This window comes from Pipistrellus kuhlii, unplaced genomic scaffold (assembly GCF_014108245.1).
Source record: "Pipistrellus kuhlii isolate mPipKuh1 unplaced genomic scaffold, mPipKuh1.p scaffold_m20_p_2, whole genome shotgun sequence".
NCBI lineage: Eukaryota > Metazoa > Chordata > Mammalia > Chiroptera > Vespertilionidae > Pipistrellus > Pipistrellus kuhlii.
In genome coordinates, this window is record NW_023425515.1 from 162375612 (window position 1) to 162402958 (window position 27347).

Below are 27347 nucleotides of genomic sequence, written 5' to 3' on the forward strand. Positions count from 1 at the left end.
GCTGTAATGAGTAGAAATGAAGAAAACATGAGGAAGTCATGAATAAAAGTTACTTGCTTTACATCTGCATATCCCTGAACCTTAACGATGCAGGGAAGCCAAAGTATCCAAATCTCCAAGGTCTGATTCAGCCTTTCCTGGGCAAATTTCATTTCTCAAATGCTAGCTTCTGTGGCAGAATAAAAACACAGTGAACATACAATTACATTCTATTACAATTAAAATTGACACAAGAAATTTAAATGGATTAAACTAAGTCAATAATATTTGTTTTAAAACTATATGAAGACAGGTAACATTTTTCTAAAGATAATCATGTGGATACACAATCTCGCCATTTTCCCTCTCAAAAATATACACATATCCAGGAAAGGAATTTGATATTCAGAAATTTGGTATTAAGACAATATCTTTTTTAACAACAACAACAACAAAAAAGAAAATTAAAGTTTTCGTAGTCACAGTGTAAGGGAAGGATACTGATTTTGGAACTGGAAAGACTTGAACTCAAATTTGACCCAACTGAAAAGAAGTAAGAAATGGTGGATCTTGAAAATGACTTCAGGTTTTCTCTCTTCACAGAATATAGTCAAACACTGCTGCAGTTAAATATTTTACCTTTTGTTCTCCCTGCATGATCTACAATAATAATGTGCTTCATGTTCATATTTACTGCTGGGTTGCTGACAATTACCTGAAAGAGAAGAGAAGTTGGTGTACTTCACTGGGCTGGAAAAAGTTTAGCTAAATCAGAAAGCAGGTCTAATTAAGAAAGTTTAATATATATATATATATATATATGGCTAAGTTAACTCACACTTGCACGATGCATATAAAGCTCTTGCTGGCACCAATCACACGCATGTGTTTTGATCTGTCACTGTCGATCGTGAATTTGGTTGACACTTCTATTATAGAGAAAGGGGAAATAGTAATATTCAAATATTTCTTCTAATTAATTTCCTTTCAATGTGCATGAATTTGTCCAGTGGGCCTCTAGTGTTATAATAAAATACTAAATACCTGCAATGAATAAATATAGAAAGCAGGATGCCTGTGGCATAGCTTGTTGAGTAAGAATTTCCCCAGCACTCAGCACTTAGGTTTATTCCCAGTAACATAATGGCATGGAGAAAATGAGTTAATAAGAAAGCAGCATTCATAAGACACATGAGGAAGCAAGAGGTACTGTGGTGAGCAGGACAACCACTGGGAAACTGGATATCCAAGTTCTACTCCCAGTTCTGCCTCATCCATTTGGACAAACAAGGCCCTTTCTTCTCTTTAGACTAGGGGTGTCGAACTCAATCAGAGAAGGGGCCAAAATCTAAAATCCAGCCTAAATCGCGGGCCGAATGGTTTACTGAACAGTCATAAACTGTCATTGTGATGGAAACGCAGAGGAGTGCAGTGATGACAGCACGGTGCGGGCCACATTGCAAGGCCTGGCGGGACGGATTTGGCCGCGGGCCTTGTGTTTGACACATGTGCTTTAGACCATCCCCAACTGTGAAATGGCCAAGTGGAACTACAATAGATGACCTCTAGGGTTCTTTTCAGCACAAATGTTCCTTTCACTGTGGAAGACATATAAGAACTATAAAGACAGTTTATTTCAGTGGATTAGGGTGCAGTTTTTTATGTCATCATTAGAGCACACACTTAGTAAGTGCTTACCATGTGCCAGATATTGTTCTAAGTATTACATATAAACTGCCTTAATCTTCCCAAATTTTGTGAGTAGGAATTATTAATATCATTATTAACTATCATTTTATAGTTGAGAAAACATAGGCACCGAGACCTTAAGAAACTTTCTCAAGACCTCACAGTTACCTAGAGGCAGAGACAAGATTTGAATGTAGTAGTCTAGCTGTGATGCACATATCCTCTTGGAATATCTGGTTCAACTGGCTTCGCTCTTTTCCAGCAGTCTTAGTCTCTCTGTACCTGTGTTTTCTCCCCTATAAAATGGCAAAACTAATAGTTTTTACCTAAAAGTCTTTTGTGAGGATTAACTGAGGAGATATATATATATATATAATGATTATAAAAACAATACCTCAAATGTAGTAAGTGCTCAGTAAATGTTAGGTATTATCATGAGTTGGTGGCCACATACATTTTGAGAAATATTCTTTGGCAAGAATGACTTGGTCTGACACCAAGTTTTTTTGGTGTTTCCAAGGCAAAGAGGCAAACTTTAAACCCTGGGCGACCCTGAAGAGGACAGCTATTGTCTGTTCTGTGTGAAGAACTTCTCCCGATATATTTTTAACTAGAGGCCTGATGCATAAAATTAATGCATGTGTAAGGTCCCTAGGCCTGGTGGGCAATCAGAACTGGCCAGGGCCTTCCTTAATTCCGTGACACTCCCTGGTGGTCAGCACATGTCATAGCGAGTGATTGAACTCCCGGTTTTCCAGTCGAACTCCCAAGGGGTCAGTGTGTTTAGCCTTTTATACAAATAGATTATGTCCTCACCAAACATGTAAAAATAGAAAAAATACATAGTGATGGTAAATAAAAAAACCTATATACAAAATAAAATATAGTTCCTATCCCTAATCCAATTTGATCCAAATTAGGTTTGTGTAGGGAGCGGCTATAGGGCTAAGCCTTGGACTGACTGGTGTCAGGGCCACAATCCCAGCTTGGAGGGCAGAGCCCTCTTAACATAATTAAGCTTGACCTTATAGTCCTCCCTTGCTCCTATCTTAGTAGCTAATGGACTATGGGAGGTGCAGCAAATGCTGCCAAAACAAGGTGAAACTCACAAGAACATTGTAAATATGTTGACCACTTCCTTTGTTTTGCTTTGTGTGATCTGACTATAAAATAAAGCTTTGGCTTGCAGGCTGGGTCTTTCTGTGTCCTCATCCTGGCATGGGAGATCCTCCAAGCCCCAGCTGTATTCTCTTATCTGTCTTCTTTAATCTCAGGTTCACCCTTGGCTGTGCTGGCATGGTGCAGGTTTGGAACCCCTTGGTGTGATCATGCATGAGTTTATTGAATTACAACCAGCATTTTAAATAAGTGAGATAATAGGATAGTATAGGAGTGAATGGAAAACATCAGTATAAAGTTAAGCATTGCTTCAGAAAATTTTTGTTTCAGAGGGAGATAAGGAGAATATACATTATATTTTTTACTTTGCACAGTTTTTAAAAGGCTTGAATAGCACCAAGCTAAATTATTTATTCATTCAGCAAACATTCACTATGTGTAATTTGTGCTAAGCGTTCTGCCAAGAAATAATTCACAAGAAATAGTTAATAGTATCCCAGCAAAGAAAAATGGGAAAACTGAGACTAAACAAAACCAAACTGAACCTTATGAGGCCTTGGCCTCACTTCCTATGAGAAAAGTGATGTTTAGGAGGGAAGGAAGGTTTGCAATTGCTGTAGTAACATGGAAACTATATGGATGGGAACAAGTAAACTGTCCTGGTTGGTGATAGCTTGGTAAGTTGTCTTAGTTTTTAGGTTTACCTTGATTAACAAACGATAACATTTACATGGACAGGAAACAGGGAAACAGTGAGAATACTAGATCCTGTTCATTCTTTCTCCTGTAGATACTGCCATTATGTGTTAAAAATAGAAGCTGTTGAGTTGTGGAAACTGGATATAGTTAAAACCCCATATAATGAGTACAGGGGCCCCACAGATTGTTAATGAGGCTGTTTGAATAAGCACCTGCTCCTGGAAGAGTCTGGTGAGAGCGCATTGGCAGCCAGGCCCCCTGAGTCAGTGAGGGGGAAATGGGAGTGGAGGGAGGGATCTACATGCTGCCTTGTAGGTGTTTTCTGAGAGTCCCTGAATCGGTATTTTATTTTCTGTTTATTTTGTTGCTCCCACTCTGTGCAAGAGGCAGGGCTAGATGTTAGAGGAGACATAAAGGTGAGAGACACAGCTCTTGCCTCAAGAACTTACACAGATGGATAAGACATTTACACAAGGGACAGAAGCTCAGAGCATATGGGGGGGCAACAAAATTCAGCACAAGAATAGCAACCTTAGAGTGAATCTTGGTCATGTCACTTTCTGGCTGTGTGACTTTGGGCAAAGTCACCTAAACTTTTAGAGCTTCAGTTTCCTTATCTTTAAAGTCAGGATTTTTGGATACTTATGAGGAGTAAATAACAGCCAGGAGTGAAATGGGTTGCATATCACTAAGTGAATAGTAGGTGCTCAATAATTTAACTGACTACAAAACCAAAGTGACTGCAAAGAAATACTACAGAGCCTCAGGAGTGGACTTGACTGACTTTAAAAGGAGCTAATGTAGTAGGGGAATATATATTGAGGGAGGAATGGCATAAGCAAAGGCATGGAGGCAGAAACAACTTAGGCATTCCAACTAATAGATGTGTTATAATGCCGATATTTTTCAATTGATGGAGTTACACGTATGTTGATATATATGTGATTTGATATATATGCTATTTTATTGTATTGACAATAAGCTTCGAAACTTCATATGTCAAATTTGCTGAAGGTGTTAACATCATAGATACTTTTACACTTAAAAATGTCGATTTTCGTGCAAAAAAAAAAAGCATTTGCAGGAAGTTTTAATTCATTTCTTTATTGTTAAGACAAGTGCTGTTGAATACTTTGGGAAGCTTATGGTGAACATGCTCCATCTCAAGATACTTGTGAACGCTGGTTTAAATGCTTTAAAAGTGATTATTTCTATGTGAAAGACAAAGAATGTCCAGGTCAACTAAAAAAGTTTGAAGAGCAACAATTAAACAATTACAATCATTACTGAATGAAGAAGACACATGTTAAGCTCATATACAACTTTCAGAAAGATTAAACATTGCTCAACAAACAATTTCTGATAGTTTATAAACAATGGAAAAGATTTGGAAGGAAAATGGGTGCCACATCAACTAAATGAAATGCAAATGGAAAACTGAAAAGTCATCATTAAAATGTTGCTTCAATGGCATGAAAGTCTTCTTTGCATCGAATTGTGACTGGCAATGAAAAGTAGATTTATTTTGAGAATCCCAAATGCACAAAATCATGGGTTGATCCAGGTCAACCATCAACATCAATTGCAAGGTCAAATCCCTTTGGAAAGAGGACAATGCTCTTTGTTTGGTGTGGTATATTATGAGCTTCTAAAACCAGGTGAAAACATTAATACTGATAGCTATGGACAACAAATAATCAATTTGAACCATGCTTTGATCGTGAAACCACCAGAATTTGCCAGAAGACACGGCAAAGTAATTTTACTTTATGATGACACACCATCACAAACCTCAAAACCAGTTAAAGACACGTTAAAAGATCTTGCCTGGGAAGTATTAACCCACTCACTGTATTCACCAAACCTTGCTCCTTCAGATTACCACTTCTTCCAATGAATGGCACATGCACTTTCTGAGCAGTACCTCAAAAAATACGAAGAAGTGGAAAACTGGGTCTCAAAACAAGAAAAGTTCTATTGGGACTGTATCCACAAATTACCTGAAAGATGGGAGAAATGTGTAGCGAGCGATGGACATTACTTTAAGCACTTTTGATATATTTTTAAAAATCATCGTGTTTTCTTTGAGTACAAAGTCCAGCATTATTTAACAGGTACACCTCGTAGATGAATAAGTCAGTCTCCAACCTTAAAGAGCTCACAGTCTAGTGGGGAGACTGACACACAAACTGAAATTGACAGAGCAAAGTGACAGCTCTGTGCAGGGGTTATGGGAGTCCAGTGGAGGCCCCAAGCTAGGGCTGACCAGATGGTAATGGTAGAAGGTGAAGAGGTTAGGGCAAGATCCTAGGGCAGCAGAGAAAATGCTAACTGTATGGCCCATAGCAGTAAAATTGCCAGTCAGAGAAAATCATACTCCACATGTAGGATAGGACTTAGGAGTGAAGAGCATGATGAAAACAAACACTGGGTTTGTAGCAGAGAGAGTAAGAGAGGTGGCCAGGAGCAGGAATCAGAGAGAAAAACGGCATGATTCTAAAATTTACAGGTGGTGCCATTTAGTGTCATGAGGAAGCCTGGGGTTGGCTGTGAAACTGGTGGCTGAAATGGCGGGAAAGTGAGTCACTGGAGATGAGATGTTCAAGGATTGGTGAGATTAAATGATTTAAAAGATTACTATTGTCTGTCGATTACTCTGAGGGAAGAAAAATAGACGATGTGAAGGAGGTGAAAGAGGTCAATGAGTCAGGCATAAAAAAAACTCCCAGAAAGGTGTGATTGTGTTCTGGAGGGCAGTAGATGATTTAAGTGTTTGAAATGTCCTATATACTTAACATTGAGCAACTGCTTTAGATTCATTATAGAGTCTCTAATTGTGTTGGTTAGGATATTGGTTTGGTTGCTGTGACAGGAAGGTCTGGAATAAGCGGCCTACATTAGATGAAGGTTTATTCCTCAGCCCTGTAAATCTGAGTTGGTAGTCCATGGCCAAAATGACAATGCACATAATCATCCAGGTGCCAGGGACTTTCTGTTTAGTTCTCCTGCCAATTTACACCTTAGCTCCCAGTGTAACATCTGCATCCCTATCAGTTAGAAGAAAGACTCAATGGATAGCATGGCCCAGAGTCACTAAGAGTGCTCAAGATTCAAGAGGAAGCCTCAGTGGATAGAGCATCAGCCTGCGGACTCAAGGGCCCCAGGTTTGATTCTGATCAAGGGTATGTACTTTGGTTATGGGTACATCCCTAGTAGGGGGTGTGCAGGAGGCAGCTGATCGATATTTCTCTCATCTATATTTCTAACTCTCTATCCCTCTCCCTTCCTCTCTGTAAAAAATCAAAATATATTTAAAAATAAATAGAGGAAGGCAATTAGATTCACCTCTTGGGAGTAGCGAGGTCACACTGCAGAAGAGCAAGTGTGGTGGGAGATATTGTTTAGCCACATTTGGATAATATAATCTACCACATGTTATAATACATGTCCTTGAACAGAATGTTGCTCAGGTTAATGGATGTGAGTAATCAGCAGAACAAATGGCCTTGAATAAAATGGATTCTATTTACTTATTTTATTCATTTTAATCTATAGAACAACCCTGTAAGGTAGATTTAATTTTATCGTTTTACAGATAAGGGAAGTAGGTTACCTCCCCAAGATCCCTGAAACAATTCATTGTGGAGCTGGGATTTGAACCTATGCCTTTTTGACTCCCAAGCTTGTGCTCTTTCCTGGCAAGGCAGAGCCTCTCATGACATCCAGGAAGAATGCAAGAGAAAAGAGAGAATCACCTTTACTATCACAAGGATTCAATAAACGTTTGTCAAATTGAACTGAATTAAATCAAACTACTAGAGGAGAATCTGAAAGATGTGTATAAAGCTAAAGTTACCTTTGATAGAAACACATAAATTAGCTAATGAAATAAGCTCTATCTATGTGAATATTTCTTTATTCACTAGTATCTGCACAACATATATTTACTTCTTAGTTATTTATTCACTGTTCCATTCTAAAAGGTTTCAGGCATAAGTGTTGGAGTAGATATGTCCATAAAATGAAATAATAGAGGTTTCAGTTAGCACCTGGGAAATGACCAGTGAATGGTAGCCATTGCCATTGGTAAGAGCAATGGGCAGAGAGCCCCGAGAACTGTTATTCCTGACTCTGCTTCTCACCATCTGTGTGAACCTGGGCAGATCACTGAGCTTCTCTGGACCTGACTTTTACTCCTTGCCAGTAAAATGAGGAGGATGATCTCTAAGATCTCTTGCAGCACTAAAACTTAATGAAGACTGAGGACTCTTTTTCTGTCATTTCTTGCATGTCATGAAACACGGAGTTATTTTCTGCCATTAAGCAATTAATTATTGAATCTATTAAGTGTAAACTGTAACTGTTAAAGAGCAACTAAGAATAGTTGAAACTGTTAGAGCAAAGGCTCTAATCAAATGTTTCTGAACATATGCTCATGGGCTTGCTTGAAAACAGCGCTTATTCATTGTTCTCATTAAAATCTCATGTGATAAAGCATTTGAAGATGTACAAATTCTATTACATTCATAATAGTCAATGGCATTACAGTATAGCCTCATTCTGACAATGGAATACACTATTTATTTCACAGTTATGTAGAGTAGGTCTTTTTTTTTTCTTTTTTTTAACAAAAAAAAAAAATTTAAAAATCACCTCTAAGATCCAGGGACATAGAAGCACGGAACAGACTGTAGAACTTCAGAGGAAGGCGAAGGAGGGTGAGTGGGTGGGAAGAGATCAGCCAAGGAACTTGTATGCATATATGTACATATAGACAATAGGGTGGTGGATGCCTGGGGTAGGAGGGAGGGTTGTGTGTGAAGGGAGGAGCAGGCTAAAAGAGTTCAATGTGGGGGGAGACATATGTAATACTTACAACAATAAAGATTTAAGTAAAATGCACCTCTAGCAAGTTTCGATGTTCAGTATTTTACCTTCTGACTCCTAATTGCTCTTCAAAACCCAATTTCAGAGTAATTTTTTCCAGGAACTTCCCAGGCCCTCCCTCCTTCCTACCTACTCCTTTTCTCTAAGGCTGGTTTTGCTGCCTTTACTCTGTGCTCTCACAGTCCCCAGTACTTCTCTGTTTTAGCACTTGTTACACTGTCACTCTCTGTCTTTTCTTCATCTCTGTCTGCTCAGGCTGTTGTCTTCTCGAGAATAGAAGACAACTCTATTGCCAGTGGTTGGCATGAGCCCTAGGCCTAGGAGGCGCTCAATAAAAACCTGCAGAATGAATGAATCCCTTTCCCTTTCAGGAGATGTTGATGATGAAGACTCCAGATGCATTTTCTATCTTACATCAAATTCCCAAATTTCCCAAATATCCATACCTTCACACATGCCTATTCTTATTGATGTGCATAATTGGAATCTTTAATGGTCCCAATGCAGAGGGAAAAGGGGGAAAGAGAAGCAACTTGTATTAAGTGATTCCTTTACACACTTTTCCATTAACACTAAAAAATCATCTTCATCACAGCCTATGAGGTAAGTACTAGAATCTCTATTATTCAGAAACTAAGGCTCAGAGAATTAAAGAAACCTGACAAAGACCACAGGGCTCCTGAAAGACAGAGGATGGATTAATCTGACTCCACCTAATACCACACTGCCGTCCCCAATCCCAGGAAGGAGAGGTAGCGGGTAGGGAATAGGAAAGAAACATGTGTGAGTAGGAGGTAGGGTTGGGGTCTCACGCTTACTGTAATAACCCTGAATTTTAGCCCTTTACCTGAAGGTTAAGCAACACGTGCTCCCCAACGTAACTACTACCCCCCTCCCTTCCCAATCATTATTTGAGCCTTGGAGGTTGCACAGATGCTATTGTTAAGTTGTTTCTCATTAAGAGAGAAATAGGGCGGGACAGAGGAGTAGGGTGACAAATCAAATCCTCAGGTCCAACCAACCAGATGAACAAAGAAACATAGGTGCCCTTATAATTAAGGTGCATAATGAGCTTGTAATGCCTTTGTGTGAAGATTCAGGACTTCTAAGGAAAAATAATATTACTTAAAACAGGAACTCTTTCCAAGGAAGAAAGTAAGTTTCTACGCTCTTACTAATCACTTTGCTACATGACATTGGCTATCTTAGAGCCACAATATGACTTGAATTGAAAAATTATCACAGATTTTTATTTATGGTTTGTATAGGGAAGGAAAGTGATTAATATTAAATATTATACTTTGGAGAATTTAACATAACTCCAAAACACTTGTATGTATGTATGTGTCTAAAAATATATTTTCAATTGATAAGAAACAGGTGTTTGTTTGTTTTTGCAGGTTGCATGGTTGTTAATTCTAGGTAGTATGCTTTCTTTATGAGATTTTTCATAAGTAGTATTACCTTGCCATATTTGATTATAAAACTGAAGATATATTGTTTATCTTTGTTTAGGTTTTTTCAATTGTTTTCGAAAGATCTTATAAATCCAGAGAATATATGAGAAAGTAAAATCCTAAATATGCCAGATTCTTTTCTTTAAAGAATTCATACATGAATTGATCTTGCTAAAATTAAGACAGAAAGAATTGGCATTTTTTTATATCTTGTGTCTGGGTTTGACGTCTGTTTTAGTAATATAAGCACATGTAAATGCTACATGGGTTTCTTTTAAATGGAGGCAGCTTCCTACTATAAATTCTGACAGATTGTGCATTTACATAACCTTTTGGCATTAATAACAGTATGTTCAGATCTCAATATAAGGGATGTGTACTAAAATCTTTATAATAGTGTAAAATAGAACTTAAAATTCATAAAATGTGTAATCAGTTTTAAAAACGCTAAGTATACTGGGCACTATTTTTATTGCTTTCTGTGATAACTCATTTGATACTCAGAGAAATCTCCATGAAATCAGTTCTGATATTATGCCCATTTCACAGACAAAACAAAACAAAACAAAAAAAACCCTGAGGCACAAAAAGGTTAAATAACTTACCCAGAATCATAGAGCTAGTAAGTGGTAGTACTGAGATTCAAGCCCAAACAGGCTTTAGAGCCCATGCTCTTACTAAAATAGCCAAATTAGGTTGCTTAGAGAGGTGATTTGAGTAATAAAATAAAGCAAAACTTGCTACAAGGGTTGTGTCTACATTATTAAAAATGGCATATCAAGTATGTATATATGTCTATCTATCACCTATCTATCTACCATCATCTAATCTGGTAGTGTGTTAGGCTAAGTGCTTAAGCCCCCCCACCCTTGAATTTAATCCTCATAATCACATTATGATGTGATATATTCACCTAGCTGTGTAAACGTGGGCAAGTTATTGAACTTCCTTTAATTTAAGCCTCAATTTCCTCATCTGTTGTGGGTATGATACTGTATACGGAGTGCTTAGTATAGTGCCCAGAACAAAGTAAACTCTCAATAAAAGTTATTATTATCATTACTGTTTTTAGGCTTAGAAAACCCAAATAACTTGTTCAAGATGACATACCTTAAAAAAGGCAGAGCTAAGATTTGGAACCTAGGACTGATTAATTCCCAAACTACAGTGGTTAAGACTATGTTCTGTACTGTGCTAAATTGCACTGAATTCTTGCTTGCTAGCCCTTGTCAGTGTTTCACTCATTGTAGGTACTTTGACAACAATCAGAAATAGTGACACATTAAAATATTTTTATTCCAAAATAACAAATATTTACTATTAACATTTTTAAAAATACAGAAAAGCAAAAGAGGAAAAAATAAAAATCACTCATAATCCCACTTTCCAAAATAATCACTGTTTCCCTTTCAAAAATAGGATCATACTGAGCATACAACAGTGTTAACTGCTTTTCTCACTTTGAAATATATTGCGAATATATTTCCACGCTAAATAAATATTCATCGACTACATCATTCTCAATGTCTGCAGAATACTGCCTTGTATAGATGATCAGTCTCTGTTGATCATTAAAGACTACAGTTTTTCCATATTTCAACGAAGGCTGTAGTAAACAAATATAGTCAAGTCTTTGAACATGTTAATGATTATTTCCTTAAGGTAAATTTATAAAAGTGGAACTGCTGAGTCAAAGACTCAGAATTAGCAGAATTTTGAGTTAGTATATCTCCATGTGCCCAGGAACAAAACTCTTTTGTATTACATGGACAAAGGGCATAGTGGGGAAAACAGCCCTTTAAGCCACTGGGGATTATTCCATTTTAAGACTGAGCTAAGAATGAAATCAATTAAAAATTGATTTAAATGAGATAATCCATGGAAAGTGCACATAATAAGTGCTCAATAACTAATAGCTCCTTTTATGTTTGTGTCTTTTGTCATTCCAAGTCCTTTAAACTACCTAGGCTTCCTCTTCAGTTTATTTGGGTCAGTTTGGAGGTCTGAATGGAAGAACTTCCCAAAACAGGGGAAAACTTCAGAGTCCAGAGAACCGTGAAATAAAGCAATATCCCAAGGGTCAATTTTACCTCCTGATTCTCTTGATACCTGGGGCAGGTCTTCTCTGGACCCTAAAGCCTTTACCTAGAAAGAGGCACCAGATAAAATGACTGCTTTCATATCTCCCTTCTAGCACTATGATGCTAAGTAAGTTTATTTCACCTCAAAAAAAAAATCTTCATTTCCCGTATTTTTAATCAAGATAGATTTTCTTTAGGCAGTAATGGCATTCTCAACAACCCAAAGGTCTTCAAGTCTCTGAGCCCCTAGAGTGGAAGTTTTATCAGTGAGGGCCAAAGAAGCTCCTTTCCTACTTTTAATGATCACATTCTCTAGCATGGGACTAACATATCTGTGGTTGAGGAGGCTACAAAGTAACTAAAACATTTTTTACCCAAAATCACATCGCACAAAACTCATGGCTATTTTGTTTGGGGCTCAGTGATGTCAATCTCTGTCTCCATTTTTCATTTCGGACCCATCTTAGACACCAACCAACTGGCCAGCTATGGCTCAACGACCCACTTTAAGGTGCCCACACTCCCTGCCCATATTTTCTCATGCGTCTGTGCCCCAAGGGGGTACGTTTTATTTATTCTAAGGGTTCCAAACTGGTCACGTTTGTAAAACCTCAGGACCTCAGTGTTTTTGCCCAAAGGATGTTGCAGTACTGGTGGGCTTGAACTGCAAGGAATGTTCCTTCCCTTGAAATGTAAGCACAGGGAGAAAAAAGGGAGATGTATTCCTTTCATTTTTTTGAGCACAGCCTTGATGCCAAGCCCAGCACTAGGACAACTCCCAGGGATCAGGCCTGGGTCGCCCGCGCCAGGCGCCCCCTGGAGGTGGCAGCGAGGCAGAGGGTGGCGACAACGGCTGGGCTAGCGAAGCGGCTGCGCTGCGCTGAGCGGGCCAGACCGCCGGGAGCGAGGCAGCGAGCGCGGCGCCCCTCGGCCGACCTCCTCCCGCCGCCCGCGCCCCGCCCAGCCTCCGCCAGCTCGAATCGGGACTCGGCTCCCTCCGAGAAGATGCGCCTCAAGAACCAGGTAGCGGCTCCCCGGGCCTGCTGGGCGCCCCACACGCCCCACCCACCTGCCGTCCGGGCGTTGGCGGCCGCGCGGCCACGTGGCGGCCACTGGGCTGCTCTGGTCCCCCAGCCCGGCCACCTCCCCTCTCCGGAGTGGGTCCTGGTAGGAGGGAGTCCCCCCCCAAGCCCCCATCCCTATCCCCGGCTCCTCTGGCCTCGGGGGGTGGGGGGGACTCCCAAGGACCCTCTCCGCTGCCCGTTGGGCAGCTGTGGCCCAGGTCACTCCGCCTCCGCCTCCCAGACTTCCGGGGCCCGGGAGGGGACAACCGAAACTCGGGTCAGCTGCACGTGCACCCCTCCGCCCGGCCCTGCAGCCCGGGGAGCCAGCGCCCCGCGCCACGCCCCTTTGCATCTCTCCCTGAGCTGTGTCCTTCTCCTCCTCCGGGCAGGTTTGCTGAACTGTCTGGTGGCGCCAAAAAGTCCTGGAGGCTCCGCGTGAGCAGGACCCCAGGGTGCTGGGCGAGTGCAGGCGGATCCTCGGAGGACCCCTCCTCGCGATCCCAGCTCATTGTAGGGAAGGGGCACCTTCTGATGCTTTTCCCCAAGAGAGCCCGCTGTGGACCTGGGACTTGGGGTGTTTTCCACAGGGTGTTTTTGTTATATTGAAGCGGTGCTCTTGTTTAGCAGAGGGAAAAGGAGGCTCAGGTGCTGGGGGAGAGGGGGAGAGGGGGAGAGGAGAGGGAAGAAGAGGGGTATATTTGTTGTTGTATTTTGTTGTCTCTCTTTGGGCAAGAGGTTGTTTGGGATTTAGTAAACGTGCTCCTAAAAGTCTTGAACCTGCCAAATATTAGTTCGTTCTATAAAGGAGAGAGCCCCTCTCCCCCAACATCTGTTAAGGGCTTTAGAGAGACCACAGGGAAACGAAGGGGAGGACCTTTTAGAAAACAACCCCAGTTTGGAGGGGGGAATGAGTCATATTGATTCCCAGGGTGTAGGCTGGTAATTCTCAAGGGTGCATCCCTTGTCAAAACTCATAATTCTCATAATATCTTTTCTCTGGAGAATCAAAGACCCACCTCCCCAACAGGTTAGCACCAGTCCTGTGGGTTCCTGAAAGCCTACCCGTGCCCCTTACCTAGCTGCTTTATTTTTAGTAGAACCCCTTCTGCATTTGCGCACCTAGCTTTTATAATAATTGCAAATTGACACTGAACAAGCTTTAACCTCAGTCATTTCAGAATAAGTTTGATGGTTTAAGTGAGAAGTGAATGGAGCTCCATTCATGAGCGAAGTCATCTGTGTGAAGTGTTTTGTAAATGTGAGTGGGTTGAGTTTAAAACATTGAATAAAATTAATGTAACAAGGAATCAAAGAGTTCAATCCAAGATGTTTGCCTTGTGGCTTCTCTAAGAAATTAATGATGCTATGCCTTACAGAGCCTGTGGCTCTTCCACAGAGTGGACCATGGGACTGCAGTTGACCAAGATCAAGGGGTGGTTGGATTCCTTTTGTTCATTTTACAAAGCACTCACCCTATTGTGGGGTTGATGGGGTTGTGACCTGCATGCCTAAACAGAGGATTCCCTCCCCCCGCTCCTAACTACTCTAAAAATACATGAAGGATTTCCATGCAGTTGAAGAATTTGTAAGTCATCCTCTTTGATTATCAGTAGTATTCGCCTCAGAAACCTTTGCTTGCTTGTTAAGATACTTGAGGATGCTTGTAATAGAGGTGGGGTTGTGAGTTTGAATTAGTGGCTTCACTAATACTACTTCTTAGTGTGTGTCTCGAATTAACAGAAAACTCCTTACCATTTGTGTACTAGCAGAAGTGATACAGTTTCGCATGAGGGATTCTAATTCAGATATTCTTGGTCCAGGTCTGATCCCACCACTCAGTTGTTGTATTATTAATGTCTTAGTCCTCATCTACTCCATTCATGCATTATTAATGTCTTAGTCCTCATCTACTCCCCACCCCCTTTTATTTCAAATAGACCAATGGGGATAATACCAACATTTGACATGTGAATTAAATGAAATATCATGGGTACAGTGCCTGGCATGTGGGCTCTCAGTAAATACTCCTATTATTAATCATCCATAAACAGTAGCTATTATTATTGCTACTGTTATATCTGAGTACCTATAGTTGGGAAGAGAGATTGACTGCCAATAGAGCACAAGGGAACTCTGGAATGGTGGAAATATGCTATATTTTGATTGTTGTGTTGACTATATGGGTGCATCCCTTGTCAAAACTCATCAAATAAACAATTAAGATCTGTACATTTAATTATATCTCAAAATTAATTTTTTAAAAATAGCCTCAACTGTGTTAAGTAGATACCCGTATTTTCCGGTGTATAAGACGACCCCCTAATTTTACAGTTAAAATATAGGTTTAGGCCTATATTCGCTGTATAAGACTACCCCCCACTTCAAAGAAAAGACTTACTTTGCCCTCAAGATCTGCAGGTAATTTTTGTGCAATTTTGGTCTTTTGCCCCTAATTTTTGGTTGACTTTTTTTCATTTCAAAGGCCGTCTTATACGCCGGAAAATACGGTCTTTTGGAAAGTGGAAGCTGATATAACAGCCTAATGCTGCATATTCTAGTGATTCACTTCCAGAGATTCCTCCACATGTATGCAGATCTTTATAAATTTATGTTGGGTTATAGGAAAGGTAGAGAGAAGGACCACTAATTTTTCAGGTTGTTTTCAGGAGTGATGGTCCATGGAGAAGAATGCTTGACTTGTGCCTGGATTATATTTAATTTGGAACTTGCATGTTATATTAGTTTTTACTAGTAGCTTTTTTTTCTGATTTTAACATTTTCTTTTTTTTTCTTTATTGATTAAGGTATTATATTTGTGTCCTTATTTCCTCATTGCCTTCCACCCCACTCATGCCTTCACCCCCCTGATGTCTGTATCCATTGGTTAGGCTTATATTCATGCATACAAGTCCTTTATTTGATCTCTCCCCTTACTCCCACCGTCCCCTACCATCCCTCTGAAGTTTGACAGTCTGATTGATGCTTCTCTGTCTCTGGATCTATTTTTGTGCATCAGTTTGTGTTGTTCATTATATTCCACAAATGAGTGAGATCATGTGATATTTATTTTTCTCTGACTGGCTTAATATTTCACTTAGCATAATGCTCTCCAATTCCATCCGTGTTGTTGCAAATGGTAAAAGTTCCTTCTTTTTTTACCACAGCATAGTATTCCTTTGTGTAGATTAGGGGTGTCGAACTCAATCAGAGAAGGGGCCAAAATCTAAAATCCAGCCTAAATCGCGGGCCGAATGGTTTACTGAACAGTCATAAACTGTCATTGTGATGGAAACGCAGCGGAGTGCAGTGATGACAGCGCGGTGCGGGCCACATTGCAAGGCCTGGCGGGACGGATTTGGCCCGCGGGCCTTGTGTTTGACACATGTGGTGTAGATGTACCACAGTTTTTTAATCCACTCATTGCCGATGGGCACTTAAGCTGTTTCCAAATCTTAGCAATGGTAAATTGTGCTGCTATGAACACAGGCATGTATCGTAAATATCCTTTTTGACTGATATTTCTAGTTTCTTGGGACATATTCCTATAAGTGGGATCACTGGGTCAAATGGGAGTTCCATTTTTAGATTTTGATGAAACTCCACACTGTTTTCCACAGTGACTGCACCAGTCTGTATTCCCACCAGCAGTGCACGAGGGTTCCTTTTTCTCCACATCCTCACCAGCATTTGTCATTTATTGATTTGTTGATGATCGCCATTCTGACAGGTGTGAGATGGTACCACATTGTTGTTTTGATTTGCATCTCTCAGATGATTAGTGACTCATATGTCTGTTGGCCTTCCTTATGTACTCTTTCGAAAGGTATCTATTTAGGTCCATTGCCGATTTTTTGATTGGGTTGTTTATCTCCCTTTTGTTAAGTTGTATGAGATCTCTATAAATGTTGGGAATAAACCCTTATTGATTTAATATGTTGGCAAATATGTTCTCCCATGCAGTGCACTTCCTTATTGTTTTGTTGGTGGTTTCCTTTGCTGTGCAGAAGCTTTTTATTTTGATGTAGTCCCATTTGTTTATTTTCTCTTTAGTTTCCATTGCCCTAAGAGCAGTATCGGTGAAGAAATTGCTTCAGCATATGTCTGAGATTTTGCTGCCTATGGATTTCTCTAGTATTTTTTGGTTTCCTGTCTTATGTTTAAGTCCTTTATCCATTTTGAGTTTATTTTTGTGTATGGTGTAAGTTGGTCTACTTTCATTGTTTTTGCATGTATCTATCCAGTTTTCCCAGCACCATTTATTGAAGAGACTGACCGTCTTGACTCCATTGTATGTTCTTACCTCCTTTGTCAAATATTAATTGAGCATAGTGGTTTGGGTAGATTTCTGGGTTCTCTATTCTATTCCATTGATCTATATATCTGTTCTTGTGCCAATACAAGGCTGTTTTGAGAACAGTGGGTTTGTAATATAGCTTGATATCTAGTATGGAGATCCCTTCTACTTTGTTCTTCTTTCTCATGATTGCTGCAGCTATTTGGGGTCTTTTTTATTCCAGATAAATTTTTAGAGAGTTTGTTCTAGGTCTGTGAAATATGCCATTGGTATTTTAATGGGGAGTTCATTGAATCTATAGATTGCTTTGAGTAGTATGGACATTTTACTGATGTTGATTCTACCAATCCATGAACACGTTATGTTCTTCCATCTGTTTATGTTTCCCTCTATTTCTTTTTCCACTTTCTTATAGTTTTCCAAGTACAGGTCTTTTACCTCCTTAGTTAAGTTTATTCTTAGATCTCTTAATTTTTTTGTTACAATGGTAAAGGGTATTGTTTTTGTTGTCTCTCTTTCTGTAAGTTCACTATTGGTGTATAAAAATGCCATAGATTTCTTGGTGTTAATTTTGTATCCTGCTACATTGCCTAATTCATTTATTAAGTGTAATATTTTTTTGATGGAGTCTTTAGGGTTTTCTATGTACCGTATCATATTATCTGTGAATAATGACAGTTTTATATCTTCTTTTCCAATACCTTTTATTTCTTCTTGTCTAATTGCTATGGTTAGCACTTCCAAAACTATATCAAACAGGAGTGGTGAAAGTGGGCATCCCTGTTTCATCCCTGTTCTTTTTTCTTTGGGGTTTTTTTTGTCTCCCCATTTTTGCTCTCACTGAAGAATCTAGGTGTCAAGTTGTGCAGGGGTTGCTCCTCTGGCAGCAGCTGTTCCTCAGTTGGTGGCCGCTCCTCTGGTGGGTGCTGCTCGCAGCAATAGTGGCTTCTCTCGTGGAGGGGCAGGCTGCTTGCAAGCTGCTGCTCCTCAGACAGGGGTGGGCTGCTCTCACAGGGGTGGGCAGCTCACAGGGCTGCTCGCTCCTCTGATGGGGGCAGGCTACTTGCAGGGCTGCTGTTCCTCAGATGGGGATGGGCTGCTCATGTGGCTGCTGTTCCTAGGATGGGTGCGGGCAGTGTGCCGCTGCTACTCCTCAGAAGGGGCCAGGCTGCTCACCTGACTGTGGTCACGGTGCCCTGGGCAGCTGTTTGTGCCTCGCCAATTCGAGGTGGATGTTATTCGATTAATTTGCTCATTCTATCTGCTCCAGGACAAGGTTCAGGACACATCCATCTACCTATATTGCTGCCATTTTGTCTCCTCCTTATTAGCAGCATTTAAAAAACTAGATTAAAACGTTTTATTTGATCAGGAGTACTCATGTAAATAATATAGGGTGGGACAAAAATAGGTTTACAGTTGTTCATATGGAAAATAATGCAATTAATCAATAAAAACATAAAAATAAATTGTGTTTTGTGTATTCACAACTATAAACCTACTTTTGACCTGCCATGTATGTCACCTAGTAAGCAGTTTCTGAAAGGTCATAGTAATTTTATATTCCTTTCCTTGCTTTCAATAAATTCTTTGCATTGTTGGTAGTTAAGTGAGCTACCCAGAGACTTTTACCAGGCACATATAAATGCATACGTGCTACCTGTTACTATTAAAGTTGATATGTTCATAAACATCTTTCATTTGAAGGTCAGAAATCAACACTATACAGATTTTGATATCAATAAAGTTGGCGTGAAAGTCTATGAAGTAGAGATAAGTGACTAATAAAATATTATAAAAATAAAATCTCACTTATTCAAACATTATTCATAAACTTTTCAATGTTAACTTTTAGAAAGACAGACAAAAATAACAGTGGAAACAAAACTTTAATGATAAGCAAAAAATATGTGCCACAAAGAGTATGTGAACTTGTTTACTCATAGGCAAGTTCCTGAACTTTCCCCCAAGCCTTTTGATTCCTACTTGAGACATAGTTCTAACATATGCTTAGTTCCCTAATTTCTCAGATTAGAAGGTTTGGTGGATAGATGTACTAGAAGTTTCAGTAAAGGTTAGCTGGAAGTGAGGTTCAAGCAAATTACAAAAGTAAGTTTGTTTCTATTTTTGTTTGTTGGTTTATTTATTTATTTATTTTAGACTCCACGTATAAATGAAATCATGGTATTTTTCTGTCCCTGACTGACTTATTTTACTTAGCATAATGTCCTCTAGGTCCATCCATGTTGTCCCAAATGTTAAATTTTCAGTCTTTTTATAGCTGAGTAATATTCCATTATATATAGGTACCACATCTTCTTTATCCATCCATCAGTGGATACTTAGTTTGCTTCCATATCTTGGCTATTGTAAATAATGCTGCAGTGAACTTAGGAATTCCTTTTTAATTAGCATTTGGGTTTCTTTGAATAAATACCAAGAAGCAAGACATGAGAATTAGTCTTACTATTAGATAGAAGCAATAATTGAAATATAGTACTTAAGAATTATCTATTTTGTTGGAAATTTTGATTTTATTATTTAAAATGGTTCCATTAAGGTATACTCTGCTTTACAAGGGGAATAGCATATAATGATGCATTTTAGAAACCTTTCCATTTGATATAATCAGAATATAAATATTGGCTTGTTAAGAGGCAAGCTTCAGTTATCTGGAAAGTGTACTTAATATGGAATGATTTATTCCCTCGTGATACTGCACAAATGAAGAATCCATTGTCATTGGAAACTGAATTTAAAAAATTGTATTGTTCTTTTGTTGCTACGATATGAGACAAATCATACATGATGTATTAGTGTGCTAGTGCCTCCATAACAAATACCACAGACTGGATGGCTGCCTTAAACAATAGAAATCTTTTTCTGCAAAGTCCTGGAGGCTAAAAGTCCAAGATCAAGGTATTGGCAGAGTTTTTTGGGGGCTTCTGTCCTTGGCAGGTAGGTGGCTAACTTCTCTATCTGTCTTCACCAGGTCTTTTCTCTTGTGTGTTTCTGTGTTCTAATCTCCTATTCATATAAAGACATCAGACCTACTGGATTAGTGCCCACTCATATGACTTCACTTTTCCTTAATTACTGTTTCTCCAAAGACCCTATCTCCAAATACAGTCATATTCTGAGGTACTGGAAGTTAAAAACCTCAGCATATGAATTTTGTGGAGATACAGTTCAGCTCACAACACATGGTATCTAGTAAAAAGCTAACAAGTCAGATTTTAATTCTTGATTTGGTGCAATTCAATTTGGATCTAAATGTAGTTCTTTGTTGCAGTGAGAAACCCAAACATATTCATCAGGTACCAACATACACACACACACACACACACACACACACACACACAGAAACACACACACACATTTTATGTGCGAGGCTGCTTACCACTGAAGCAGAGTTAAGGTCATTGTCCAAACTGAGTTAATGTGTGACTGAATCCACTAAAAATCTTGTCCTTCACTGATTAAGAAAAACGGCTGTACAGTGGCTTCTTAAAGCTTCTGACTGTATAGTACTTTTGGTGATGGAGGAGGGTTTGACTTTCTGGAAAGAAACCATTTACCTCGTTAATGCCTTCATACCTAGTTATGTCATTTGAGCTCTTTGTTTGCCTTTCCAGGTATCTGTGCAACAAAATAATTACACTAATCCCTCAAGGCATATTTTCTATATATTCAAGCCATGAATTTTTGGATCCAAATTTGCTACACAGGCAACCTTTGTTCTCTCAAATCAGACCCTGGTGATAGTTTACTCAGAGGTGTGTGCTTAAACTGTCTACTTCAGGGTTTATTCCCCTTACCAGTTTGAAGTTCATCTCAGCTCCATCTGTTTATACATCAGGATGTGAAATTTTATCTAAAGAAGAGGAAAATAATCTCTAAACGTATGTTGTGCAAAAAAATGGTTCCCAAATGCATTCTGTGTATTACTACCAGTTTGTGCTCATTTGCTGCAGCCTCCAAACAACTGGCAAAGTGGCTAGTGTTGACATTGCAGCTACCACGGAGTCCCCAGTTGCTTTAGGAATTTTTACATTTTATTAATGTAATGACAGAGTTTACAGTTATCCACAGTATGTTAATTACAAACACTTATTATCTATAGTACCAGCTTGATGCTTGATCTTATATTTTCTTTCATAGAAATGTTACAGCTTTTACATTTAATTATAATGTGGATTAATCATCACTTATATGAGTTTTCACCTGCAAGCAAAACATTTGGAACAAATTATAGTTGAGATAAAGCTATTAGATTTAAAATACGCCTACATAGCTTTCTTTTTTAACTTTTAAATTTTCCATTAACTAAAACTTGCTAATGTCATTGAAACTACTGAAGTGATTTCACTGTGAGTGGTTAAATGATTGATTGGTTCATTCAGTCAAATAATAATTTGTTGAGTGTCCAATGTGGGCCAGTCTAAGTTGTAGATGCTTGGGCTACATCAGTGAACAAAAACAAACAAACAAACAAAAATCTCTGTCCATGGGGGCACAAGGAAAGGTATACATTAAAAATAGCCATAACAGCCCAGCCAGTGTGGCTCAGTGGTTGAGTGCCGACCTATGAGACAGGAGGTCCTGGTTCAATTCCCAGTCAGGGCACATGCCCAGGTTGCAGGCTCGATACCCAGTATGGGGAATGCAGGAGGCAGCTGATCAGTGATTCTCTCTCATCATTGATGTTTCTATCTCTCTATCCTTCTCCCTTCTTATCTGAAATCAATAAAAAATATTTTTAAAATAGGCATAATGGATGGGTGCATTATGTAGCATGTTAGAAGGTTATAAGTGCTATAAGGGGAAAAGTAGAATGGGATTAATGGGCTTAGGAACTTGTTTGGGGGTTGCAATCTTTAATAGGGTGAGCATTGAGAAGGTGGTATTTGCACAAACTTAAAGGAGGTAAAGAAGCTAGCCATGTGGCTACCGGGAGAATAAGCAGAGGAAAGGCCCTAAGGCAAGGGTTCACTGAATAGCAAGAATATCAGTATGGCTAGAAAGGAGTGAAAAAGAAAGAGACAAGATTATAAATGAGATTATAAGATTTGTATGGTGAAGAAATATTGTCATGGCTCATTATCCACCAATGAGTAGGTAAACAATTGACTTTCATGTTTGTAAATGTTTGTTGAATGTTCTTTGGCAAATGAATTGGTACTTATAAAAACTAGACCTGAGCCACAATAGAAAATGGAATAGGCTTCTAGAATTTTTGTTAATTCTGCTAGTGACAAAGGTTAGATGTAGAGTTGAGAAAGGAGAAGGGCGGGAAACTAACAGAGATGTTGGTGTATAGGTGTCTAAGTACTGCCTGACCATTGTCACATCAACTTAACTAGGAATTAATTTCTCACTTAGACTTAACCATTTGGTACTGAAAAAAAATTTTTCAGTTTGATTTTTATCTTCATGACTTGAACTTTTTACCAGGAAGAAAAAATTCTAGTGTAGGGGATACTCTTGTTTTGAAAGTTTGAGGTCTGTCAATCTCAGGAGACTTATACAATATACTGGCATTATGCTTGTTTACTTCTTATAGAATGGACCTCATAATTATTATATTGGTGTATTTTGTTTACAAATTTTTAAAGTATTTTTGCATATAATACCTCATTTGACCCTCACCAAAAATCTACGTGAGAGGTAGACAACCATTATTACATTTTGGACAAGGTATCTTCCATTTCACCTCTAGATCTACTCTACTTTTTTGCTCATCCTTTCTATGACTTGGAAGCTGACATTTATTGACTGCATCGGTGAGCTCTTGCTTCTGGAAGGATTCAGCCAATGCTGGCACTTGTAGAATATCTGAAGGCAAAAGAAAAAAGATTCTTATAATAAGTATTTTTTTTGTTGTTGTTGCTACAAATTTTGTGCACTGGGCCTCTAGTATTCTTATAATAAAATAATTTCTAGTGACAAAGTGGTACCAAAACATTTTTTACCAAATTAAAGTAAGCTTGAATTGTATTGTCTGACTTTTGTTATGGAAGAGTCACAGTCTACATGGGGGAACTGATCAAAATAAACTAAAATTTAGTGATCTGTCTTTGAGCTATAAAATGGTGCCATATATAGCCACAGTGGACTATGGTTTGCTTTTCTAGATAAGTTCTGTTCTATGAGAGATACTCTCTGATCCATAAGGTAGAGAACAGACATAATAAATTTCCAAATAAATTTGGAATAGCCAATACTATAATTTTCAAATAACTATGGAAAATTGGACATATATGAGATGAATTGATATTTTGCAGTGATGAGGACAGGATAGGGCATATAAGAAGAAAAACCAAACCACAGAAGTGTTTGTGAGTAGCAGCATTATTACCTTATGTTTGTAGAGTGCCCACCCCATCACTTTTCTCATATTTTTTACATAGGGTTGTATAAAATGAGTATGAAAATTAAAGAATAAAAAGTAAAAATAGAACTCTGAATTAATAGTAATAATTCTGAGATAAGTTCTTTTTTATTAAATATTTTCGTGTGACATTGGTTAATAAGATCACAAAGGTTTTAAGTGTACAATTCTATGATACATGATCTAATATTGCATTGTGTGACCATCACCCACAGTCAAATTGTTTTCTGTCATTATATATTTGGCCCTTTTTTCTCTTTCTTTACTGCCCCTTCCCTCTGGTAACCAACATACTATTGTCTCTGTCTATGAATTTCAGTTTTATATCTTATTCATGAGTGAAATCATATGGTTTTTATCTTTTTCTGACTGACTAATTTTGATTATCATAATATTCTCAAGGTCCATCCATGTTGTCACAACTGGCAGTATTTTATCTTTTCTATGGCTGAGTAGTATTCCATCCAAAAATTAATACAACAAAAATCTGGTTCATGAAAAATATTAATAAAATTGACACCCCCTGGCTACACTCACTAAGGAAAAAAGAGAAAAGACTTATACAAACAAAATCAGAAATGAAAGAGAAGAAATTATCACAGATATACCAATGATCATACTAGAATACTATAAAAGACTATACGCCACCAAATCAATTAACCTAGAAGGAATAGATAAGTTCCTAGAAATATATAACCTTTCTAGACTGAATCATGAAGTACTGAAAAATCTAAGTAGACTGATCAATAGTGAGAAAATTGAAATAATCATCTCATACATTCCCCCAAAAAAATAAAAGTTCAGGACCAAATGATTTCATTAGTGAATTCTACCAAACATTCAAAAAAAGATTTGATTTCTATCCTTCTCAAACTCTCTGTAAAAACTGAAGAAGTGGCAATACTTTCTAATATATTTTATGAGGCCAATATAACCCTGATACCTAGACCTGACAAAGACAACACACACAAAACAACTACTGACCAATATCTCTGAATAATACAGATGTAGTAAGCCTAAGACTTATTGTCTAGACCAGCGTTCACCAACCAGTGGTCCACGGCCCACTGATGGTCCAGGAGGTCTGAAAGGTTAGAGGTCCCATGGGGTAGAAAAAGATGGATAGAAGGACCAAGAATACAAGCAATGAATAATGTATGCAAAATGTTAGCAATTTGTGTTCTAGCTACATGGATATCTTGAAGATGCAATCATTATAAAAACCCTACAATAAAAATTATACGCCTACAGCAACAGGAGACTATATTCCCACAGGGAATCTCCCATCCTTTATCCTTCATGTTTCTCTCATGTGAAGCCTTGTCAAACAGATCCAGCCCATGTTTCTCTCACTCTCCTTTGAACTCTGAAATCTGTTTGTTCCATTCATTTGACAATTAGTAATACCTTTTTACATTTCATCTTTATTATGTCAGTTAACTTTTTGTGTATTTCAGCCTATGTCTCCAACGAATTGTAAGTTCCTTGAGGGCAGTGAACATTGATTTAACTGCTGTGAAGCCTTCTCAAGAGCCAGTCTTATGGCTGGAAACATAGGAGATATTTGGCATATGTTTGCTAAGTGAAACAATTGACTGGCAATTGAGCTGCAGAAAGGCATGGAGTGCCTGGAGGTGGTTCCAGAGAACAGCCAGGCAGCATGGGCATGGACTGCAGAGTTACAGTCCTGCGAGGCTGCCCACAGGCTCTGTGACTTAGGGAGGTGGCTTAGTCTCTCTGAGCCTCCTCCTTTACCTTTTTTCCCCTCTACTCTGTAAAACAAGGTGATGACACAATCTTTACAGGTTGTTGTGAGGATCATGTGAGATAGATAGATATCAACAAATGAAGTCACTGTCCTTATTGTTATTCTCCATAGAAATAACCCTCTGACTTGGAACAATCAGAAGTGCAGAGTAAGATTAGAGCAGACTTTTATCCTGGAGAAGAGTGGATATGTTTCTTATTTGTTGAATTAAATAAAATATCCTTTTGGTTTGAGTGCTACTCTGGAATTAGGTTGCCTGATTTGAATTCTGGCCACCACGTTTGCTGTGCAACATTGGGCAAGTCAACTTAAATTCTGTGCACCACAATTTTATAATCTATAAAATGAAAATAATATTTACTGCATAACATTATTGTAAGGAGGAAGCGAAATAACCTCTATAAAGTGCTTATTAACACAGTACCAGACATATAGTAAGGTTCCTGGTAGCTGGTTTATTTGTTGCTATTTGTATCAGTTACCTATAACTACAATATATATAATATAACTAATCACTCTAAAACTCAGTGATTTAAAATAGTAAGTGTTTATTACTGTTCATGAATATATAAGTCAGCTGGACAGTTCTTTTGAAATCAGTTGGGATCATCCATACATTTGCAGTCAGCTCTGGGGCAGACAGGCAACTTTGCTGATCTTGGTGGGGCTCTCTCCCATGTGTGGGGTTGACAGGCTATAGGCTGTTCTAGAATGACCTTGACTGGGCTTAAAGGGCTGTTTTCCACATGATCTTCATCTAGAATAGGGGTGTCGAACTCAATCAGAGAAGGGGCCAAAATCTAAAATCCAGCCTAAATCTCGGGCCAAATGGTTTACTGAACAGTCATAAACTGTCATTGTGATGGAAACGCAGCGGAGTGCAGTAATGACAGCGCGGTGCGGGCCACATTGCAAGGCCTGGCGGGACGGATTTGGCCCGCGGGCCTTGTGTTTGACACATGTGATCTAGAAGGACAATCAGGACTTATTCACAGGACAGTTGGGCAGGATTCCAAGAGAAAGCAAGTCAAAGTAAGCAAGAACTGATACAGTGGGATACCCACTGTGTGCTATTGGCCAAAATAAGTCAGAAGGCCAGCCCAAATATAGGCAAATATAGGGGAAATGGATTGCATCTCTTGATAAGAAGATCTACAAAGTCACATCGAAAGGGCATGAATACAAGGAGGTGTAAAGATTTTGGCCAGGCCCAGTCATCATGGCTCAGTAGTTGAGCATCAGCCTATGAACCAGGTCATGGTTGGATTCCTGGTGAGGGCATATGCCCAGATTGCAGGCTCAATCTCCATTGTGGGGAATGCAGGAGGCAATTGATCAATGATTATCATCATTGATGCCTCTATCTCTTTCCCTGTCCCTTCCGCTCTGAATCAATAAAAAAATATTTTGGAAGGAAGGAAGGAAAGGAAGGAAGGAAGGAAAGAAGGAAGGAAGGAAGGAAAGAAGGAAGGAAGGAAGGAAGGAAGGAAGGGAGGGAGGGAGGGAGGGAGGGAGGGAGGGAGGGAGGGAGGGAGGGAGGGAGGTGGGAGGGAGGAAAGGAGGAAGAGAAGAAGGGATGGATGGATTATGGCCAATTTAGCAATTGCTCTACCATACCATTCTTACATTTCTTCTGAAATCATAGAAACAAATACTTGTACCATGGTTTGCAAATTACAAAGATCTTTTGCTTATAACCATTGAGTCATACAAGGTGACTGTGAGTTAAGTATTCTTGAGACTTTAGTAGATGCTAGGTACTATCTTAGGCACATACTTCTATTTTACATTTTCTTACCCTTCCAGCACACATTGATTGCTAACATTTGAGCAGTAAAGTTTCCTCCTCATCTTACTTGTCTCCTGACTCTTCAAGGGTCATGTTATTTACTTTCATGATTTCAATGTTCCACTTTGAT

The 27347-nt window shown here is 38.9% G+C and overlaps 1 protein-coding gene across 1 annotated transcript in view; it reads left to right on the plus strand.

Moving 5' to 3' along the window:
• The first annotated feature begins 12773 nt into the window (after positions 1–12773).
• ELAVL4 (ELAV like RNA binding protein 4) overlaps positions 12774–27347 on the plus strand; it is a 139147-nt gene continuing 124573 nt past the window's right edge. The window contains exon 1 of the mRNA XM_036446619.2: positions 12774–12934. Coding sequence (XP_036302512.1) covers positions 12917–12934 — 18 coding nt within the window. The 5' untranslated portion in view covers positions 12774–12916. The remainder of the gene's footprint in view (positions 12935–27347) is intronic.